The 24,008-nt window shown below is 38.8% G+C and overlaps 1 protein-coding gene, 1 non-coding gene and 1 pseudogene across 2 annotated transcripts; all 3 read left to right on the forward strand.

Annotated features, from left to right (window-relative positions):
- Positions 1 to 1,031: 1,031 nt before the first annotated feature.
- Positions 1,032 to 3,456, forward strand: LOC111534523 (annotated as a pseudogene).
- A 511-nt stretch (positions 3,457 to 3,967) lies between these two features.
- LOC111525608 lies at positions 3,968 to 4,070 on the forward strand. The gene has a single exon (XR_002726160.1). It is a non-coding gene; the product is annotated as a U6 spliceosomal RNA (small nuclear RNA).
- An 11,380-nt stretch (positions 4,071 to 15,450) lies between these two features.
- LOC111525601 (olfactory receptor 2A1/2A42-like) lies at positions 15,451 to 18,389 on the forward strand. Its single transcript, XM_023191034.2, has one exon. It carries the CDS (start codon positions 16,740 to 16,742, stop codon positions 17,742 to 17,744), a length of 1,005 nt encoding a protein of 334 aa, XP_023046802.2. The 5' UTR covers positions 15,451 to 16,739; the 3' UTR covers positions 17,745 to 18,389.
- Positions 18,390 to 24,008: the final 5,619 nt, after the last annotated feature.

The raw sequence follows: 24,008 nt of genomic DNA on the forward strand, positions 1-24,008 counted from the left end.
TCTGGCAGCTCTAAAATGTTCACTTCATTTTCACAGAATCTAATTTCCTAAATTATGTTTGATGTTTCAAGCAAAAATCATAGCATTGTCTAGTGCTATTCTAAATGTATGTAAGACAATTATACTACAAATTTGAGAGGGTAAAGAGACATAATATGACAGAGGGTTGCTATACTTCACTCAAACTAGAATACAGATGACACCAATTTAGGGTGATAATGTATATATAAAGGACTATATACTAAGCTATAAAATGCAACCTAAAAAACTATAAAAAAGAAGATATACTATGAACACTGAATAACAAAATGGAATTCTAAAACAAATATTCAAATAACCCACAGGAAGTCATGAAAAATAAACAGAGAAACAAGAATTGATACAGAAAACAAAAAATGTCAGGCTTATGCACTAAAATATCCATAATTAGATTATGAATGGTCTACCAAGACACAGATAATAGAAAAGTGTATTTAAAAGAATGACTCTTTCATATATATTTCTTGCATGCTGTGAACAAGAAACTCACTTGAAATTTACCAATACAGGGCAGGCCAAATTAAAAGGATGAAAAAAGATACATTACACAAACATTAATGCAAGGAAAGCAAAAGTGCCTGTATGTGTATCAGCTAAAGCAAAGAAAATTACCAGAAACAGAGAGATTATATAATGATCAAAGGTTTAATCCATGAAGAAGACGGCGATTTTAAAAGTGTATTCACCAAACAACAGTGCTGCAAAATATGTCATGTGAAAACTGCCAGAACTGAGGCGGGTCGGGCTCGGACCTGCGCTGCCTCAGGATGTCAAGTGTAACAAAGGGGCTGGAGGGATGAGGGGACAGCAGCATGGGCCTGTGCGGCCTGTGGGGTGCCCGCGTTCCCCAGATCCCCCCGCAGCCGGCTCCGCAGTGGTCCGCTCCGCTTGGTTGCCGCGTGCGGATTCGGATTCCAGACCCCAGGCTGCGTGTTCTCCACCGCTTGTTGTGGCCAGTGTTACTGCGGAAACCCCAGAGCAGCCTCGGCGCTATGGAGGAGCCCGGCGCTACGCCTCAGCCCTATCTGGGGCTGGTCCTGGAGGAGCTACGCAGGGTTGTGGCAGCACTGCCTCAAAGTAGGAGACCATATTCGAATCCTTATGGTTTTCCGTGGGAACTGGTGGTATGTGCAGCTGTCGTTGGATTTTTTGCTGTTCTCCTTTTTCTGTGGAGAGCTTTTAGATCCGTCAGGAGTTGGCTTTATGTGGGAAGAGAAAAACAACTTGCTGCAACGCTTTCTGGACTAATTAAAGAAAAATGTACAGTACTTGAAAAATTCAGCCTTATTCAAAAAGAGCACGAAGCCTGTGAAGTAGAGTCATCTTTAGAGGATGCCAGCTGTGAGAAGGCGGCAGCAGAAGCGAGAAGTTTGGAGGCAACCTGTGAAAAGCTGAACAGGTCCAATTCTGAACTTGAGGATGAAATCCTCTGTCTAGAAAAAGACTTCAAAGAAGAGAAATCTAAACATTCTCAACAAGATGAATTGATGGCAGATATTTCAAAAAGGATACAGTCTCTAGAAGATGAGTCAAAATCCCTGAAATCACAAATAGCAGAAGCCAAAATCATCTGCAAGATCTTTAACATGAGTGAAGAACGACGCGAGATAGCAATAAAAGATGCTTTGAATGAAAATTCTCAACTTCTGGAAAGCCAGAAGCAGCTTTTGCAAGAAGCTGAAGTATGGAAAGAACAAGTGAGTGAACTTAATAAACAGAAAATAACACTCGAAGACTCCAAAGCACACGCAGAACAAGTTCTAAATGATAAAGAAAATCACATCAAGACTCTGACTGGATGCTTGCTAAAGATGAAAGATCAGGCTACTGTGCTGGGAGAGGACATAATGGATGGTGATAACTTGGAATTAGAAGTGAACGGTGAATCGGAAAATGGTGCTTACTTAGATGATCCTCCAACAGGAGCTTTGAAGAAACTGATTCATGCTGCTGAGTTAAACGTTTCTTTGAAAACCTCCGAAGGAGAAAGAGACCACATTATTATTCAGTTATCTGAAGTTGACAAAACAAAGGAAGAGCTTACAGAGCATATTAAAAATCTTCAGACTCAACAAGCATCTTTGCAGTCAGAAAACATGTATTTTGAACATGAGAATCAGAAGCTTCAACAGAAACTTAAAATAATGACCGAATTCCATCAAGAAAATGAAATGAAACTCCACAGGAAATTGACAGTAGAGGAAAATTCCCGGATACAGGAAGAAGAGAAACTTTCTAAAGTGCAAAAAAAGATCAGCCACACCACTGAAGGGCTGGAGACCTATGGAAAGCTAGCCAAAGATCTTGAAGAAAAATTGAAGAGAACTATTAATTTTTATCAAAGGCAGGCTATTTCCTATGAGAAAAAAGGACATGATAATTGGTTGGCAGCTCAGACTGCTGAAAGAAACCTCAATGATTTAAGGAAAGAAAATGCTCACAACAGACAAAAATTAACTGAAACAGAGTTTAAATTTGAACTTTTAGAAAAAGTTCCTTGTGCACCTGATGTTTCAAATACAGCATTTGGCAGAGAGCGTTCCCCATATGGTCCCTCACCATTGGGTCAGCCTTCATTTGAAACGAGAGCTTTTCTGTCTCCTCAAACTGTGTTGGAGGGTCCACTGAGACCCGCACCTGTGCTTCCGGGGGGAGGAGGAAGAGGCCCAAGAGGCCCAAGAGGCCCAGGGAATCCTCTGGACCATCAGATTACCAATGAAAGAGGAGAACCAGGCTGCGATACGTTAACCGATCCTCACAGGGCTCCTCCTGACACTGGGTCCCTGTCATCTCCGTGGCAACAGGACCGTAGGATGATGTTTCCTCCACCAGGACAATCATATCCTGATTCAGCGCTTTCTCCACAAAGGGAAGACAGATTTTATTATAATTCTGATGGACTGTCTGGGCCAGCAGAACTCAGAAGTTTTAATAGGCCTTCTTTGGATGAAATGGATGGGTCAATGCCTTCAGAAATGGAATCCAGTAGAAATGATGCCAAAGATCATCCTGGTAATTTAAATGTGCCTGATTCATCTCTCCCTGCTGAAAATGAAGGAACTGGTACCGGCTTTGTTCCTCCACCTCTGGCTCCAATCAGAGGTCCACTGTTTCCAGTGAATACAAGGAGCCCATTCATGAGAAGAGGACCTCCTTTCCCCCCACCTCCTCCAGGAACCATGTTTGGAGCTTCTCGAGGTTATTACTGTCCACCAAGGTATTTCCCAGGCCCACCACGTGCTCCATTTGCAGTGAGAAACATCTGTCCACCGAGGGGTTTTCCTCCTTACCTTCACCCAAGACCTGGATTTTACCCCAACCCCACATTCTGAAGGTAGAAGCGAGTTCCCTTCAGGGTTGATTCTGCCTTCCAAGGAGCCTGCCACTGAACAACCAGAACCACAGCAAGAAACCTGACAATATTTCTGCTCTCTTCAAAAGTAATTTAGACTGATCTCATTTTCAGTTTAAGTAACAGCTGTTACTTAAGTGATTACACTTTTCTCAAATTGAAGTTTAATGGAATTATAGTTCTTAGTATAGTAGTTTATAAATAAAGATGATTTAAATACAAATCTATGAGTAAATCATTTCCATTTTATTATATTCTAGATCATATAACTTTTAATCTCGGGAACTAATCCACTACTATAGCAACAATAGTGGGAGTTTTATATATGTAATCTCGCAGGTGGGGAGGTTTTAAATTCTAAAGGCTGTGTCTTCATGCCAAGAGGTGTATTCACTGTGGTTGTAGATAAATGTGAAAGTAACTGTATGCTTAATTACATACATTTTAGCTGATTTTTTTAAAAAAGAAAACTGCCAGAACTGAAAGGAGATATAGATGAATCCACAATTATAGTTAGAAACTTCCTCATGCCTTTTTCAATAATTGATAGAACTAGACAGAAAATCAGCAAGGAGTGTTGCCTTTGGCAGCACTTTCTAAAATTAGAATGATGCAGACAAGATTAACACAGCTCCTGCATACAGATTACACAAAATTTTGTGAGGCATTTCATATTTTTAAAAAGAGGGGAAAAAATCAGCAAGAATATAAAACAACTCAAAATGCCATTAACCAAAAGAATCTATTTGGCATTTACAGAATATGCCACACAACAGCAGAATACACATATTTTTTCGAGTGCTGACAAAACACATGGCGAGATAGAGCTATCCTAGGCCCTAAAATTCACCACAGCAAATTTAAGAGATAGTAATCATCCAGAGTAGGTGAAAACCAGAAATCATTGTAGGGAATCCAATTGGAAATCAGCATAAGAAAGATATGAAAAGTCCCAAACACTTGGAAATTTAAAAACACACTTCTAAATAATCGCTCGGTCAACGAAGAAGTCTCAAGGAAAATTTTAAAAATACATCGGACTGGATAAACATGAAACTGTGACATATCAAAGTGCTGAGAAGGAAAGTTAGAGCAATAAATGCATGCATTAGGAAAGAGGGAAAGTGTTGAGGGAGCAATAGATTTCCACCTCAGGAACCTAGAAAAAGAAGAGCAGAATAAACTGAAAGCAAGTAGAGGGTGGGGATTAATGAAGATAAGAACAGAAAACGCTTACATTTAAAAGATAAAAACAATAGTTAAATCAATGAAACAAAGAGATAGCTCTGTTAAGAGATTAATAAAATTTAACAAACTCAAGCAGAAATTAAAAGGAAAAGACACAAATTTTAAATATCATAATGAAACAGGCGTTATCACTACAGACACCGCGCATCACAAAGGACAATCAAGGAATATTACAAACCACTCCACACACATAAATTAGACAGCTTAGACAAAATAGACAAAATGCAGTGTGCCTGCTGCAACACAAACTAACTCAACTCACCGCGCAGGAATAGATCATTTGAAGAACTCTATAACCATTAAGAAAATAGAATTCATAATTTTAAAACTACCAAAAAAGATCTCTAGGTTTAGATGGTTTCATTGGAGAATTCTGACGTGCTTTTAAAAAAGTTAAGAGCAATTCCACACTATCTTTTCCAGAAAATAGTTAAAGAACATTTCCCAATTATTTGAAGCTATTATTACACTGATACCAAAACCAGGAGAGAGAGTGTGTGTGTGTATACATACATACACACACATATGTACATATATATATATATAAAGATACATATAACTTACTTAACAAATAGACTTCTACAGTATATTTTTCAAAATTGACCCATGTCCAGCGGGGGATTATTTCCAGAAAAACAAGCCTGATTAAATCTCACAAAGTCACAAAGTCAATCAAAATAATCCACCATGTTAACAAACAAAAGAAGGAAAGTTACATTATATGTTGATACATAATAAACATTTAACACATTTTGATATCCATTCATGATAAAAGCACTCTATAAAGCGAGAATAGAGGAAACTTTATCCACTTGGTAAAAAGCACCTACAAAAAGCTAACATTATAAAGTCATGTGTTGTTTAACGATGCGGATACATTCTGAAAAATGTGCGGTCAAGTGATTTTGTCATTGTGGGAATGTCCTGGAGTGTACTTACACAGATCTAGATGGGATATATAGTAGCCACTATACACCTAGGCTATACCGAATAGCTCATCACTCCTAGGTGACAAATCTGTATAATGTATTACTATACTGAATACTATAGGCTATTATAATAAAGTGTTAAATTTATGGTAACCATTTGGTAAAACTCACCAACTGTGGTATTTATGTATCTAAGCATCTCTAAATACATAAAATGCACAGTAAAAAAAATATAACATGAAGGATTTTTTAAATGGTACATCTGTATATGGCATTTACCATAAATGGAGCTTACAGGACTGGAAGTTGCCTGGGTGAGTGAGTGAGTGACTGGTGGGTGAATATGAAGCCCTAGGACATTACTGTACAATACTGTAGACTTTATAAACACTTACACTTAGGCTACACTGAATTCATTAAAACATTTTTCTTTCTTCAACAATAAATTAACCTTAGCTTACTATAACTTTTACTTTATAAACTTTATAATTTTTAATAATAATTTGATTTTACTTTGTAATAACACCACTTAAAACACAAATATTAGGAAGCTGCACAAAAGGTTTTCTTTTTCTAATATCTTTATTCTACAAACATTTTGCTACTTGTGAAACTGTTTATTTTTATTATTTACTTTTTAAAATTTTGTTATTGAAAACTAAGACACAAATACATCAGCCTAAGTCTACCTAGTATCAAGATCATCGATATCAGTCTTCCACCTGCACATCTTGTCCCACTGAAAGGTCTTCACGGGTAAGAGCATGAATGAAGATGTCATCTCCTATGATAGCAATGCCTTCTTCTGGAATACCTCTTGATGGACTTGCCTGAGACTGTTTAGGACTTAACATTTTTATAAGCAAAAGGAGTACACTCTAAAATAATGACAAAGGCCAGGCACAGTGGCTCACACCTGTAATCTCAGTACTTTGGGAGGCTGAGGTAGGCACATCATTTGCAGTCAGGAGTTCAAGAAAAGCCTGACCAAAATAGTGAAACCCCATCTCTACCAAAAACATAAAAAATTGGCCAAGCATGGTGCTGCACACCTGTAATCTCACCTACTTGTGAGGCTGAGACACAAGAATCACTTGAACCCAGGAGGCAGAGGTTGCAGTGAGCTGAGATTGCACCACTGCACTCCAGCCTGGGCAACAGAGCAAGACTCCATCTCCAAAATAAAATAAAATAAAATAACAACAAAAAGTTTAGTAGAATGTTGTAAATGCATAGTAAAATGCTTAGTTGTTTGCTTTTATATCACACCGGGAGTGCAGTAGGATTGTTTACAGCAGCAATCCCACAAACATGTAAGTAATGCATTGTGTTACAATATTATCATGGCTAAGACATCATTTGGCAGTATGAGTTTTTCACTCCCATTATAATCTTGTGGGACCACTCTCATATATGCAGTCCATCACTGACCAAAGTGTTATGTAGGACATAGCTATACTAACATCATATTTAGTGGTGAAAAACTGAATGGTTTCTCTCTAAAATCAAGAATAAAGGAACTATATCTGCTATTATCACCCTTATGCAAAACAGTGCTGGAAGTTATACACTGTGCAATAAGACAAGAAAATAAAGGACATACAGGCCAGGATGGAAAAAATAGAACAGTCTCTACTTACAATAGACATCACTGTCTACATAGAAATCCAAACAAATCTATTTTAGCAACCTCCTAAAATTAAGAAGTGAGTCCATTAAGGTCACAGAATTTAACATAAACACAATCCAATTAATTCTATTTCTATATACAGCCATAACTCATTTTATCCTTCTGCAATTTATTGTGCTTCATACATACTGCATTTCCATTGTGCTAAAATTTTGTGGCTAACCTGCCTCAAGCAAGTCTATCTGCACCATTTTTCCAACAGCATGTTCTCATTGTGTGTCCTAGGTCAAATTTTAATGATTTGTACAGTATTTTAACCTGGTTTATTATTACTATGTCTGTTATGATGATCTGTGATCAGTGATCTTTGATGTTACTATTGTAACTGTTTTAGGGAAGCATGAGCACGTCCACATAAGACAGCAAACTTAATTGATAAATGTTGTGTGTGCTCCCACTGCTCCACCGACAGGTCATTTCCCTCTCTCTCTTCTTCTTCTGGCCTCCCTAGTCCCTGAGACACAACAATGTTGAAGCTAAGCCAATTAATCACCCTACAGTGTCCTCCAAATGTTCAAGTGAAAGTCATTAAATTAAAAGCTAGAAATTATTAAGCTTAGTGAGAAAGGCATGTCAAGTAAGTATAAATCTAGAGTTGTCCAGCTTGAGCTGAAGTGCTATTAGACCTACTAAGTCGTAAGACTGAATGGTCACAGCAACCATCTATCCTATAATGGATGCAATATGTTTTAGGGCAAGAGAAAATGCAAAAGACAAAAGTAGGCTGAATGAACAGTTGGCACAGATCCCTATATCACTGAAGCCTCTCTCTCAGCTTATATATACAGTCTCCTAGGTCCTTCCAACCAGCTGATAACTTTGTAAACAAGCCAGGCCTAATACAAGGACACTTAGGCTAGCTATATTGGAACAATTTGTCAACCACTCAGATGCAGGACCTCAAATGTAATCCATGAGGGTAAACCTACTCTGATAAGTGGAATACATATATTCTCCCCCATCCATAGAAAGGGTTCAGAAAACAGGAGCTGGCCCTGTGATTTTACAGAGCTTTATCCTTCCCATAAGGGCAGGATCAGACATTGTCAAAAAAAAAAAAAAAAGGAAAATTTTGAAAAGTAAATTTTGCTCAATCCTTATGCCTTATCCATTCTTTTTCTAGACAGGTCAATGAGCCCCAGAGATTATTTAAAACGAATCTCCAACATCTACAGATTGGTGCTCAAAAATAAAGGGTTTGAGTTTCTATCTAAAAAGATCTAATGATTAAAACCTTGGAATTCAAGTTTATTCTCCCACCAGCTTCCGGGTATTTGGGAAAGCAGACTACACTAAAAGAAACGACTGCAGGAATTCATGTCAAGATTTTATTTTATTGCTAAACAAACCTAGGCATGGATCTTTGCATCTCACAAGTGCTTTCTGAATGTTTGGGGAAGGAATAGCATAAATATTCATGAAACTCTAAGAAATTCACAAATTGTGGTAGCTGTGATAGCCACGTGGTCCCAGGATATTACTTTAGATAACATATGTATCCTTTCAGTTATGAAGACATTTTCTGTTCTTGCCTTAATCTCAATCTCTTTATCACTGTGGCTTCCTCAGAGACAGAGTGAGACACAGGCTCAGTTCTCTAACCCTAGAAGAATAACAGTGGTCGGGTTCTTCATGTCTCTATGCAAATCATGCTGGTGCAAGTGAAGCCTATTTCCTCATATGTTACACAAAGCTCTCATGACAATTGGAAGGTACTCTGCGGAGGTGATGACTTAATAAAACCTTCCCTTCTCAAAAGCACTTGAAGAGGCAGGAGCCTTCCTTGGCAGCTCTCAGATGGGCAGCAAAGTTCCCAGCACCATCAGTAAACTCAGCCACATTGTAGAAATGTTTGCCTTTTCTATCTGAAGATTATCTAGGTTCTTACACAGCAATCATCACTAGACACCTGGATTTCCTAACTGCCTTTGTGAGTTCTGGTCAAATATAATTTAATGTCATTTTCATTTTTTGTTTGCTTTTACCGTCACACTTTAATATCATGCAAAAGTACATTTCTACTCTCTTAGTGCTCAAATTTTGCTCACCAAGAGTTTTAGATAATAGGAGACTATGAGTAAAATATATTAATAGATATCAGCATATTATCCATCAGTATATTAATACATTAAAGCAACCAATATGTTCACGGTATTTTGACTGGTAGCTTTTTTTAAAGTTGAAGAAATATCTGTGTGCAAGAGACTGGTAAATGTTTCACATTAACAAAAAAGACCAGCACTTTCTTTCTTTAAAAGTTTTTTTTCGTTTAATTACTATTTCTTCAATTTTTAAAAGAGATGAGGTCTCTATGTTTCCCAGGCTGATTTCGAACTTCTGCGTTCCAGCGAACCTCCTACCTCAGCCTCCCAAAGTGCTTAGATTACAGGCATGAGCCACCAAGCATAGCCCAGCACTTTGTTTTTAAAAGGGCTTAAAGTCTGACGTACAGAAGGTCGTCAAGTTAACAAGTGTACAGATGCTTGTTTACTTATTATACACAATCTTATGAGGCCACACAATCTGAGCAATGATTAGGAGCTCAAAGTTTAGATCCAATCTCAGCACAACATGAAATAATTGAGAAGAAATCAATAAATAACTGCAAATTATTTTATTTTCTTCAGCATAAGCATGACACTTATCCTTGGAATGGTGGTAGGAAAAGTCCAATGCAAATGAAATACTTTTTAGTTGGTTTTGCAGGATTAAATTTATAATTTTATGGACATTTAAATGAAGGATTATTGCTCATCCTTGCTATCTCCAAGACAATATAATTTTACGTAAAAAATGAGAATAAAACTTAAGCAAAAATGACAATATCATGTTTATGCTAACATTTTAATTGTGGGATCAAGGAGGCCTAAGTTCAATCAGAGAATTCAGAGACTGTTTCTACAACATTCCTCATAAATTCATCTAACTATTGCCAATCACCTGCATAGACAATGCTTAAAACTATGCATTCTAGAGCATTTATCAATAGCCCATACCCAACAAAAGTTAGTGATTCTGTTTTCGTGTTTAGATAATGACAGTGCAATTCTATTCAGTCATTCACATAAAAGCTCATCTAAATATTGTAGAAAACTAAATAACAAAAAAATAAGATTCTGGGCTAAAAAATAAGTCTTTACCCTTGGATAAGAAAAGATTTCGTCAGATATTTGCTGTGGAGGTGACGATCAGTGCAAGAGTGGAAAGTGTAAGAGGTGAATGACCACTGGTGTATTTGGCTGATGATTGTCTAACCTTACTACAGCCTGCCTTTAATTAAACCTTCCACTTTAAGATTAAACTTGATGTGGTTTGAAGACTTTGACATGTGTGTATCATCAGTGTTCACTGTTTCTGAAACATAGCAGAGAAAAACTGTGAATAATATGACCAAGGAAAAGAAGAATTTATTTGAAGGATATGAGACAGCCCACTGAATCAAACAAAAACTGTGTATTAGATTAACATGTGACCTTCATCCTTGAGAGGCCTGAGCCAATTAAAAAAAAAAAAAAAGACCAAAAGAATATATTAATATGTGACAACATGTTTATTTTGAAATTTTAGCCGTTATTAAAAAGTTAGCATAATAAAAAAGAAACCTATGTATATGTGTGCATGCATTTTTATTTTATTTTATTTTGTTTTGTTTTGTTTTTTTGGAGATGGAGTCTCGCTCTGTCACCCAGGCTGGAGTGCAGTGGTGTGATCTTGGTTCACTGCCAGCACCACCTCCCGGGATCAAGCAATTCCCCTGCCTCAGCCTCCCGAGTAGCTGGGACTACAGGGGCATGAAACCATGCACAGCTAATTTTTGTATTTTTAGTAGAGACAGGGTTTCACCATGTTGGCCAGGCTGGTCTCGAACTCCTGACCTCAGCTGATTCACTCACCTCGGCCTCCCAAAATGCTGGGATTACAGACATGAGTCATCCTGCCTGGCCTATTTTATACTTTTTATACTATTTATATAGTATAAAAATAGTTTAAAAACTATACTATGGTATACTTTTCATAAAATAGGTTAAAAAGTAGACTATAGTATAATTTTTATACTATATACCACATTATATTTTTATAACTGTCGTTTCCATTTGCTACTAACTTTTTCTTTTGTATGTCAGTTTCCTGATTTCTACATTTTCTGCAGGTCACCTGGAACATAAAAAGAAAAAGGAAAGCTGTAATATTGATGGGCGGCCTACTGTGCAACAAGATTTCCATATAGTGTTTTTGGTGTCCTTACATGTATGTTTCTTCTCGTGGTGGATGTGTAGTCAGAGCACAGATGGGCATACTCCCAAACCTTAATAACTGTGCCAGATCACCCTCTGAGTTTATTCTAAACCTTAGCAAGTCAGAGACCACACTATGGAACTAACTTCCTTCTAAACTGCATGACTGACTGACAGGAGATTTCCAAATAACCTTTTGACTACCTCACATCCAGTAAAAGAACTCAGCAAAATACAAATAAATATGACAATATCTTAGACAGGAAATCTTCTTATCCCACAGGAGGCAGGAAACTGCTAGAGGAAGCTACCTTGGAGAGGATTCTTTCCTCCCCTCCCGAGAGAAGCTGAACTCAAAATCTCTCCATTTCATAATAGACATTAGAGAAAACATTTCCAGCAGTGGATTTGCACTAGTGTTCTGTCCCCTAGAAAAACGTTTCCTTCAGGTAGGTTCTAATAAGCCCCATTGGGACACTTTGGACTTCCTTGTCTGCTCCCTGCCTCTCTAACCTTAGAGGGTCACTTGGAATCAACTCATAGTTCAGGTCCTTTCTTCCCAGTTCTGCTGCCACACAAGGAACCCAGATTACATCAGAGAGAAGCTGAGCTCCAGAGGTTCACACCAGGAGCTCATTCATCGTCATGTTGTTCCTACTTCCTGACAGTTCACTTGAACCATCTGGAGATCGGGGAACAAGGGCAATGTGGGTATTCATGAAATTCAAATAATGCCAAGCATTCCGGGATGGTAATGAGAGATGTTGTCTCAGAGGTGTGCTCTGTGGCTGTCTGGGTTTCTTAATTGTGCATCCTGCTGGGGTTGAGAACAGAAATAGAAAATGACAATTGCTTGCCTCTCCTTCCCTGAGGAGGTGAGCATGCAGGAGGTTTCATAGCCCAGTCCCTACAGAGAGCCCTGACCTGCCAACCAGACTGAGCCCATCAGAGAATAACACCTCCTTTGCTGAGGATTCTGATGCATTTTCAATCAGAAACAGAAGCAAAGATTCTGCAGCTCCCACTGAAACTCCCAGAAACCTTCAGGTGCTTCACCCTTCTGAGACCCTTGAGTCCAAATGTAGGAGCTAATCAGATTGCCTTTCTTTACTTTACCATGAATTCCTCTTAGACATGTTGTAGCTCCTAGGCTTTGGTTAACTCTCACTCTGTTACTGACGCTTTTTATTAAGTATTGAGAAGGGAAGTAAATTATTTCTTTTACGGCTAAACATATATGCTCATCATTCATATTATAGGTCAGTGGTTCCAGGGGAAAAATAGATGCACATTTGATGTGCAAATTATGTAAAAGTGTTTAGGACTTGGCCATATATGTTTCTTTGGTGGAGAAATATCTATGTGATAGAGATTTATTTGGGAAAGATGACACTCACAAAAGAAGTCAGAAATTGCTGTTTCCTAGATTTTGATAAAATGTACAAAATAATTTTCCCAGCCAAAGGAAAGTATAGCACAGTATATTATGGAGGGATGTTACATCTCAGGAAAATTAATACATGTCAGCTGTTTTATAAATTATGCATTTAATTATTGTCAGTACAGCACAATACATGCTAATCTATGAGAATATATTTATTGCAATGAATATAAACCCAAATGGATGCTAAATCAGTGTCCTATCTTAAATTGAGCATGGCACTAAAGAGGGCATAAGGCACCTGGAATGTACTAAATAAGTATGTATAGATATTAGATTTTCCATAGACTGGAGGATACGTTTTTGTGGTGCACATGGAAAGAGTACAGAAAAAGAACTGAGGTGGGAAGTGGTGGTGTAACAAAGTAGGAAAATGATGTAATAATTAATAATACTTTAAGTTTTCTTCTTACAGGATTTTTGTTTAATGTATACCCTTTTATTTATTTCTGCTTTTCCTCCCGAGGCACATCTTCACAATGAAATCTTCATAAGCTCAGAACCATCAACTTGCTACACTGTGCTCCTCCAGTGCCCAGTTCACAGGAAGCACTCAAGAGTAGGATCAATTGTTACCAGCCTTTACCAGATTATTGCATAGACAGTAGTTACATGAAACTGACACTCAGTTCTTCATGGCCCACAACAGTTCTTATATCCAGAAAACTTACTTACATTATCAACTATGACTCCATAAGACAACTTTGCAAAGTCTTGGCTCATAACTATGTAAGCAATAAGATAAATCAGTTTTCATTTCTTGCTTGTACTTACAAGTAAACAGCCCTGCAGCTCAGCTGAGCTACAGATTAACTATAGGTAATCACTTTAGTGATTCTGCTTCACCCATGCTCAAAATTTTAGAAAAGAACCTGACAGATGATTAAATTTTGAGATTTGCTTTTTAAAATGCATGTTCGATAAAGTTATGCTGTTTTGCTTATATATAAAGAAACAAATGCCTTCTTAGATATTTACTTTAAAATTCTAGTTTCCTTACCATGTATTAACCAGATAATCTGTCATTTTTTAAAATTCTGAAATTGTACATATATAATGTACATCTCTATGCCTGAAAGCTACATTTGGAATTAGAAGGTGTGTCAAGGTAGAGCCAAATCACCCAGTCCATTCCTTCCAACCCCCTAGAAATCTACTCTGGTTTCCTCTTGATGGTCTTTAATTAACATTAAGTACATCACATAGGTATCAAATAAAATTTAAAAAAAGATAAAACAGAAGTGATTCAAAATTCAAGTGTTTAAACACTTTATGAATCCTCCTGTTGCTCTTGACACATTTTTAAAATTTCATTGTAATTCAGATCATTAGGGATGAAATTCTTCTGAACTGTAGCATTTTATTTCTTTTGGGAGGAAGGGGCTAAACTTGGCATAATTATATGAGACTATACTGTAAAAGAAACCAGATCTAATATAAGGACATCAATACTTAGTTATTAATTCATTTGCTTATATTTATTTATATGTCATTTGACAAATGTGTATTAATATACACAATTAAAGGGATATAAAAATGAACATGCCCCCTCCATTTCTTTAAAAGAAATCAAGACTGAATCAAACAGGACTGCTGTTCTAAAAGAATACGCAGACTATCAGGTACCTTATTTCCCTTCTTTTACACCTGTCTTTCAGTTGGCTTCAAAAAGTCATGGGGTTTTTTTTTGTTTGTTTTTTGTTTTTTTTTTGAGACGGAGTCTCGCTCTGTCCACCAGGCTGGAGTGCAGTGGCGCGATCTCGGCTCACTGCAAGCTCTGCCTCCCGGGTTTACGCCATTCTCCCGCCTCAGCCTCCCGAGTAGCTGGGACTACAGGCGCCCGCCACCGCGCCCGGCTACGTTTTTGTATTTTTTTTAGTAGAGACGGGGTTTCACTGTGGTCTCGATCTCCTGACCTTGTGATCTGCCCGCCTCGGCCTCCCAAAGTGCTGAGATTACAGGCATGAGCCACCGCGCCCGGCTAAAATCATGGTTTTTACTGTGTTTCTTTTTTCCTTTATGTCTTCTTTTTGAGGGAAATGAAAAATTGAGAAAGGAAGTTATTATTTTATAAGTGGGTGGGTTTGTATACATCTTTCACAGTCAAATATTTTTTTATGCCTTATGAGTTTAAAAAATAAATTTAGAAAGTTTGATAAACACATACATTTTTTCTTTTATGTTATTTTATGAGACGAGGGCTTGCTATGTTATCCAGGCTGTCCTGGAACTCCTGGGCTCAAGCCATCCTCCTGCTTCAGCCTCCCAAGTAGCTGGAACTACAGGTGCATGTGATGGCACCTACTGAGAAATTTTTACTATCAACCTAAAATTTAGTAAGTCCTGGTCACATGTGAGGAATGTTTAACATATTATTTAGATTATTTTTGTGTCAAGGTAACTTGATCACCTATCAATAATGCTTATAAGAAAATGGATATCTCATCTGTTGCTGTTAGAAAGGATCTGTCTCTTTCCGCAATTCTTGCTTCAGTGAGGTTTCCTTGACCCAGAGTCTGGTCCTCACATTTTAAATTCAGCTTTAGGAATTTTGTTCAGGAACTGCATCACACTACCCAAAATCAAAAGACGAAAATGCATAAGCCAGAATACCTACACATTCGTTTATTTAAACTTCAAAATGTGACTGCAAAAGGAGCCAAGAACTTTACTACTCAACACATTTCTTCTTTGTAGAAATAACTGCTCAAGAAGATAAATTATTACCTAACAGTTAATTGATGAATATGACATCAGAGCAAGAGGGGCTAATTAGAGATTTTACTAGCTAGGGCTATTTACCCAAACCATCTATCCAGAATGTAGACATAGAATCACCAGGTGACTAGGATCCTAGGGCAGCTGGTTCCTCTTTTTCCTTACCCTGCATGTCATTAAGGACGCATTGCCAAATGCTGCCCCTCTGGCCTGATGACTACACTCCGTGTTGGTTACCTGCCTTCTTTTTCCTACAGTCTTTCTCCAGACAGGCACACCACACAACTGACTACACTTGGGCTCACTGCATGAATCACATTCTTCTGTTCTGCCTCCCAGAGATTCCATCAAAGCACCGGCAGTGGCCTTCTGGAAGCTCCTCAAACTCTCCACTCACGTGTTTCCTGAAAGTGTAGTGTTTCTCACCTCTAGATTGTTATTCTCATCAGTTACATGTGAGTTTCACAAATTTATTTCTCAGAGTGCAGGTCTGTCTCTTACATCCTTGGGAAACACTGCTTAATATCCCAATTGGTATTAACAACAATTAAACTAGGGACTGGCCAAAAACAGTGCCTTTCCTCACTTTAATCTCAGTAAAGTAGATAAGCCTCGAGTTATTTTGTTATTGCAATGGCACTGACAAATGTTTGCACCAAAAACCATGTTGAAGTTCATTAAGGAAACTGTGATCCAAGATTCAAGGTCAAGAAGACAAATTCATCAATTCAGCGCACCACCAATTCACAGGCTAAGCATCTTACTGCTAATTCGTTGATGCTGCCATTTGTCAAGTGCCAAACTGAATTACTGATTTGTCAATAATTTCTTTCTGTTGGTTACTTATATAGTATATTGCAATTCTTGTTGCTGAAGTCAGCTACCCTTTGTCTATTCAAAAAATAATTTCTTGCATTTGGGATTTCAGGTATAGCGATTGTTACAAATATGAAGGACTGAATTAACAGCAAGTTTTCAAGTAAAATTTTACTTATGTATAACTGAATGAGTTCTTGAAGACATTTACTAACAATTTTCCACAAACTAAAAATTTATAAAACAATAAATAAAATAGACTTTTAAAAAAATGTGTCACATAGCTGCTTTTTGTTTGTTTGTTTGTTTGTTTGTGTGTTTGGTTGGTTTTTTTACTAGTGAAATGGTGAAAAATCAGACCATGGTCACAGAGTTCCTGCTGCTGGGATTTCTCCTGGACCCAAGGATTCAGATGCTCCTCTCTGGACTCTTGTCCCTGTTCTATGTCTTCACCCTGCTGGGGAACGGGGCCATCCTGGGGCTCATCTCACTGGACTCCAGACTCCACACCCCCATGTACTTCTTCCTGTCACACCTGGCTGTCGTCGACATCGCCTATGCTTGTAACACGGTGCCCCAGATGCTGGTGAACCTCCTGCATCCAGCCAAGCCCATCTCCTTTGCTGGCTGCATGATGCAGACCTTTCTCTGTTTGACTTTTGGACATAGCGAATGTCTCCTGCTGGTGGCGATGTCCTACGATCGTTATGTGGCCATCTGCCACCCTCTCCGATATTCCATCATCGTGACCTGGAGAGTCTGCATCACCCTGGCCATCACTTCTTGGACATGTGGCTTCCTCCTGGCTCTGGTCCATGTGGTTCTCATCCTAAGACTGCCCTTCTGTGGGCCTCATGAAATCAACCACTTCTTCTGTGAAATCCTGTCTGTCCTCAGGCTGGCCTGTGCTGACACCTGGCTCAACCAGGTGGTCATCTTTGCAGCCTGTGTGTTCTTCCTGGTGGGGCCGCTCTGCCTGGTTCTGGTCTCCTACTCGTGCATTCTGGTGGCCATCCTGAGGATCCAGTCTGGGGAGGGCCACAGAAAGGCCTTCTCCACCTGCTTCTCCCACCTTTGTGTGGTGGGGCTCTTCTTTGGCAGTGCCATCGTCATGTACATGGCCCCCAAGTCCCGCCATCCTGAGGAGCAGCAAAAGATCCTTTTTCTATTTTACAGTTTTTTCAACCCAATGCTGAACCCCCTGATTTACAGCCTGAGGAACATAGAGGTCAAGGGTGCCCTGAGAAGAGCATTGTGCAAGGAAAGTCATTCCTAACAGGGTGTGACATTTGAACTGCCAGCCTCTGTTGTCACCTGCACTCTTGATGCCCAATTATTGCATCGATCCAGAGAAGTTTATTACTTTCTTTTTATCTGTGCTTTACTGACACAAGGGCAAGCCTTTTCTCTTTTTTGCAGATAAAATTTTAGATGTGTTGCATTCATTGGGTTTCTATGAGATGTGGTTTTATCAGATGATTTTTTCTTTTATTTCACAATTACTTTAATATCTGTAAACTAAAAAATTATTTTAATTCATTTTCCCAGTCCCAAAAGTTAAATGCAGGCCACTTACTTCTTTATCCAAATGATACAGTTTGGCTCTGTGTCCCCACCCACATCTCACGTCAAATTGTAATCCCTGTAATCCCGACATGTCAGGGGAGGGGCCTGGTGGGAGGTGACTGGATCACGGGGAGGGATTTCCCCCTTGCTGTTGTCCTGATAGTGAATGAGTTCTTACAAAATCTGATGGTTTAAAAGTGCAGCACTCCCCTCTTTGCTCTCTCTCTCTCTCTCTCTCCTGCTCTGCCATGGTAAGACGTGCCTTGCTTCCCCTTTGGCTTCCACCATGATTGTAAGTTTCCTGAGGCCTCTCTAGCCATGTGGAACTGTGAGTCAATTAAACCTCTTTTCTTTATAAATTATCCAGTCTCAGGTAGTTCTTTATGGCAGTGCGAAAGTGGACTAATACACCGACCTATATAAACTCACTAACAGCATATGTCATAAGATTTAAAAGAAAATAAAAATGTTCAGCCAAAGAAGTGATTCCCAAACCCAACAGCACACTTGTCCATTCTCACACAATTGCATTTTCCCTGTTAAATAACAACTCAGAGGTATTTAGTTAGTTGTGTTGCATGTACCGAGAAATTTTGTGTAAAAATTATTAACTCATGTACAGGAGTTAACTAGTAGGCCGAGTGAAGGAACAAACGTAAAAGAAGAGATAAGTCAGGCACGGTGGCTCATGTCTATAACCCCAGCACTTTGGGAGGCTGAGGTGGGTAGATCACTTGAGGCCAGGAGTTCGAGACCAGCCTGGCCTAAATGGTAAAACTGGATCTCTACTAAAAATACAAAAATTAGCTGGGCACGGTGGTGCATGCCTGGAATCCCAGCTATTCTGGTGGCTGAGGAATGAGAATTGCTTGAACCTGGGAGCCAAGATTGCGCCACTGCACTCCAGCCTGGGGAACAGGGGGAGACACTGTCTCAAAAAAGAAAACAAAAAAGGAAAAGAAAAAGAACATATATAGGGGAAAAGAGAGAAGAGAAGTAAAAGAACCCTACAGATCGTGTGGGAACAGTGAACAGTGTTTACAAAGTTCAGGGTAAACTCAGTAGCTAATAGCTGGCAAAGAGGCAAAACTGGGCATTCCTGTTGAAAAGGCTGAAAATGAGTAACCAAGAAAACTATTTAGGTTGTTTGTGGCTTCTTCAGAAAATACTGAGTGTTGAGCTGTGTATTGTACATATGCACATCTATCTCTAAGCATGATTCTCCAGTGTCTTTTCATCAGCTCTTCCACCTTGGTTAGTCCAGTTGTGGATCATTTCCCTCACTAGAATGTCTTACCCCTGAAAAAGAAAATTTCACCAGACAGTGTAGGTATATAGCTAGCTCTTCAACCATGGTGGTAAAGTTATTTTTGCTGATCCAATCTATTATTCTGTTAAAAGGTAAACTGAGGCACAATAAAATTTTAAAGAGTTTACTTGAGCAAATAGCAATTCATGAATCAGACAGCTCCAAACTGTAAGTGGTCCATGGGCTCCACCAAGGGAATACAAGGGGAGGGCTTTCACAGGGCAACCACGGAACTAAAGCAAAGAAAATATTTGATTGGTTACCTTTATACAATTGCCTTAATTGGCCTATACTGCTGGAAAGTCTCTAGTTATATAAATTAGTTGGCAGCTTCTGATTGGTTAATCTTAAATTTCATTTTGCTTTAATACAAGTATTTATAAAAAATAGTTCAAGTTAATTTTCACTTGTGTTTGCAAATCAATCTGGGTTAGGTCACTTATGAGGCCTAACTGGCTTTCCCTGCTCCAGGAAAAGTGATTCCATAAGTGACCTAACCCAGCCTGAATCATCTAAGTGATTCTCCATGTCTGGTTTCCATTTTAATTTTCTTTAACAAATCTTCACTACAAATCTAATGGTTAGAGATGGGTCCCCATGCATTTTAGGTGGCTTTCCAAAGTGTTACCTGTAAATTCTACTTTCTAACCTTCCCTAAGATTAGGATGCCACTTGCTTCCAGGGTCTTTCTCAATTTTACTATATGAGAGCCTGTAAAATTTTTCAGAAAAATAAATGTATGCCTTTCACTTAGGGGTTAACAAGTACTCCACCCAACTCTTCATTATTCCCTGTGGCTGAAGATACCCAGGTAGAACTTATTAAATGTAAAAACAAAATGAGTTTTTGTAATAACAGCTAACATTTTGACTCACCACTCAATGGCATATGCTACATATTAATAGCACTTACATGGGTCATTTCACTTAGTCATAACAAATCCAGGAAGAAGGTCATATTGTCACTATTTTATGTACGCACAAACCAGAAAGCAGCAAGTGTCAGACTTTTCCCTAGACAGTCTGGCTCCCAGCCTCTGTACATAGCACATCAATGTAGAATTTTAATATCTATGTTATCAAATAAAGGAGAAGGTAAATGTATCCCAAGGCAGAAGTGTTAAAAGAAGGAAGGTTTCTTTACAATCTGATGTATGCCACAGGGAGCTGACCTGTTCTCTCTAAGGCATGGAGGACCAGAGATCATGCAGGAGAGGCTGCTTGTCCTGGATGGTGACTCCTATGTGCTGAGTCACGTGAAAGCATTGGACTTCTAGACAAATGCAGAACATGAAGAAGATGAGATTAAAGATTGTTCTCACTGAGACTGAGTATTTAGTTCAGCTAAGACCCAGAACCAAGACACCCATAGTCAGTCTCTCTCTCTCTCTCCCTCTCTCTCTCTCTCTCACACACATACACTGAGAGTTTATTTACTTTGTGCCAGTCACTGCTCTAAGAATTTTACATGTATTACCTCAATTAATCCTCAAAATAACACTTTGAGTCAGAAGATAATCAATATCCTACCTTACATATAAAGAAACTGAGGCAGAGAGATTAAGCAACATACCCGGTACCTCACAGCTAACAAGTACCCAGTCCAGGATTGAACTAAGACAATCTGATACCTGACCCTATAGCCATAACCACTATACAGCATGGACTCTATAGAGCATATCTGAGGATAAAGATCAGAGAACTAGTGACAGTGAAACAAAACACATAATTAAGACCAAACTATGGATATTCAGCTTTGGATAGAAAGGGGTATACATCTTCTAAATGAAGCAGCTTGACTCTAAACAGAGATGTGAAAAAAGTGGGAGAGTGGTCACAAGAAAGAACTGTGACTCCAAGGGTCAGGGATGCATGGCGGGAGGACTGGGGTTGAGCTGGAGAGTGAAACAGACAACACTGAAAGAGCAGACGGACATTGCGGTGTTACAACAGTGCCTTACCAATTGATGAGAATTAAAATGGATGCTTTACAGCATTTTATCTAAAAACAGCCCCACCCAAGACAAAGGAATTCAGTTTCATTATTGATATTAAAATGGTTATAATCTTTTGGGTGGTATTTACCTGAAAGTTTACCTGACAACATGGCTCAGGTAGGTATCAAATTTCACACCTAAGATGGGGAGCTCTGCAACAGTAGGAAATGGAATCTGTTCATTCATTTATCAGTACCACGAGCATTTTGCCTAGCACTAGTAGACACTCACTAAGCACTGGTTGTACCAGTTCATGCACCTTTAACTATTTGCTGAGTACTTAGATACAATTGTCAGTGTTAAACTGTCTTCTGATTTCTACATTTTAAAAATCCTTGGGCAGGGTGCGGTGGCTCACGCCTGTAATCCCAGCACTTTGGAAGGCCGAGGCAGGTGGATCATGAGGTCAAGAGTTCGAGACCAACCTGACCAACATGGAGAAACTCCATCTCTACTAGGAATACAAAAATTAGCCAGGCATGGTAGCACATACCTGTAATCCCAGCTACTCGGGAGCCTGAGGCAGAAGAATTGCTTGAACCTGGGAGGCGGAGGTTGCAGTGAGCCGAGATCACACCACTGCACCCCGGCCTGGGCAACAGAGCAAGATTCCATTTCGGAAAAGAATAAAATAAAATAAAATAGAAATAAAAATAAAAATAATTTTATTTGAAGAACACAGAATGGTAGAAAGTAATTGTAGCTTAAAAATTATTTAGCAGTTGTGTGAGACAATATGTTACATATTTTTTATATAATCCTCACATCAACACTGTGAATTCAGTACTAATAATATTCTCATTTATAGAGGGGAAATTCAGGTTTAGAGAATTAATTAATTTACTCAATGTCACAGAAATATCAAGTGGTAGAAACAGAACTGTAGTCCAGTCAATCCACTCTACATTAACTGAGAATCATTCTTTTGGAAAGGGCCAATTGATGTTTGTATCTTCAGTGGCTAGACCAGGCCAGTTTCATAGTAGTTACTCAATAAATGTTGACTAAATAAATAAATGAGTAATCATGTAGTCCACACTTCTATATTTTTAAAAAAGGATCTCCATAAAATATGTAATTAAATACAGTGGCAGTCAAAGTAATCACTTTTAGCTCCAGATATATTCAGCTTTTGCAAAAGTTTCTTCTGAGATGAATATTAATAAACTACATCTCATTTGTCAGTGGCCACAGAGAAACTGTAAACACATTCAGAGAGGATATTTTGAGGCTAATATAAAACTAGGATGATATATATTTGTTCCTATTATATAGAACAAAGGTTACAGGTCTTTCAAAAAGAGTGTCCCAAATTGCCAAACCCTATGGTTATAGTATGACACAACGTGCTTGTGCTGACACAGTAGCCATGGAGAGAGTGTTCCCCTCCTCTCTCTTGCAAAAGAGTAGAGTATTAGATGCTGTAATTACTGAAAATGATACGGATGACACTCTGGGAATGGAAGTCAGTTCATGCACCACCTTAAATTGGCCCCCATGGTGTCCTTGGTATGTAGAGTGAGCACTGCCATCACTGACCTGTAGGACTATTCTTTACTCTTTGCTAGATAATGTAGACTGGTGTTTCTCACATGTCAATGTGTATGTTAATCATTCGGGGATCTTGTAAAAGTACAGGTTCTGATTCAACAGGTCCAAATGAAACAGGCAGAGATTTGCATTTCTTATCATCTCTCATACCTTGCTGATGCTGTGGATCCACAGACTACACTTTGAATATTAATCATATAGAGACTCATTGTTAAATCTATGGTTCCTAAGAAAAAGTGAAGGTCAGGCACAATGGCTTATATCTGTAGTCCAGCACTTCGGGAGGCTGAGGCAGGAGGACTGCTTGAGCCCAGGAGTTTGAGACCAGCCTGGGCAACATAGTGAAACTCTGCCTCTACAAAAAAACTTCAAACATAAAAAAAATTAGCCAGGTGAGGTGGCACACGCCTGTGGTTCCAGCTGCTTTTCAGAAGTTGAGATGGGAAAATTGCTCGAGCCTAGGAGGTTGAGTTTGCAGTGAGCCATGGTTGCGCCACTGCACTCCACCCTAGGTGAGAGAGTAAGACCTTGTCTCAACAGGGAGAGAAAAAAAAAAAAAAAAGCAAGAAAGAAAAGAAAAAAGAAAAAAGTAGGAGAAAAACAAGACTTGGAATGCTGTCTCAGAGTTCTGATGTTTTCCCGGACCGTATCTATTTTTCTTGCCTTCTCGATGAACTTTGATTAAGAGCCCTGCTTCCATTTGATTTGCTGTTTTGGTTTTTGTTTCCTTTTTTACCTGTCTCTGTTTATTTCTTTGTTTTTAAGTTTTGTAATCCTGTTGGGTCAAGAGAAGAGGTTCAATACTAGGCACAGCCTGGTTTGGTCCTCAGATGACTGGCTCAGAGCCAGGACATCTGGATTCTCTAAAATATTGAAAAAAATCAAAGGTGTTTTTCCTACTCTTTTGCTTATACTCACACAGTCCCTCAACAATTTGCTTCTAACAACAGATATGTTGAGGTCTTTCCCCACACACCTAGCAATCTGCAGTGGACACTGACTGCATGCCCTAAAAATCAATTCAATTCTGACACTATCTACTGGAAGGAAGACAGTGTCAGATCCCACAAGCCTGTTCCCCCACCCAACACTTCAGATGGCAATTGCAAGCCTCAGGT

The sequence above is a fragment of the Piliocolobus tephrosceles genome, chromosome 8 (genome assembly GCF_002776525.5).
Source record: "Piliocolobus tephrosceles isolate RC106 chromosome 8, ASM277652v3, whole genome shotgun sequence".
NCBI classification, from domain to species: domain Eukaryota; kingdom Metazoa; phylum Chordata; class Mammalia; order Primates; family Cercopithecidae; genus Piliocolobus; species Piliocolobus tephrosceles.

Coding starts and splice junctions, on each gene's coding strand:
- LOC111525601 (XM_023191034.2), top strand. CDS start 16,740: ATGTGTCACATAGCTGCTTTTTGTTTGTTTGTTTGTTTGTTTGTGTGT.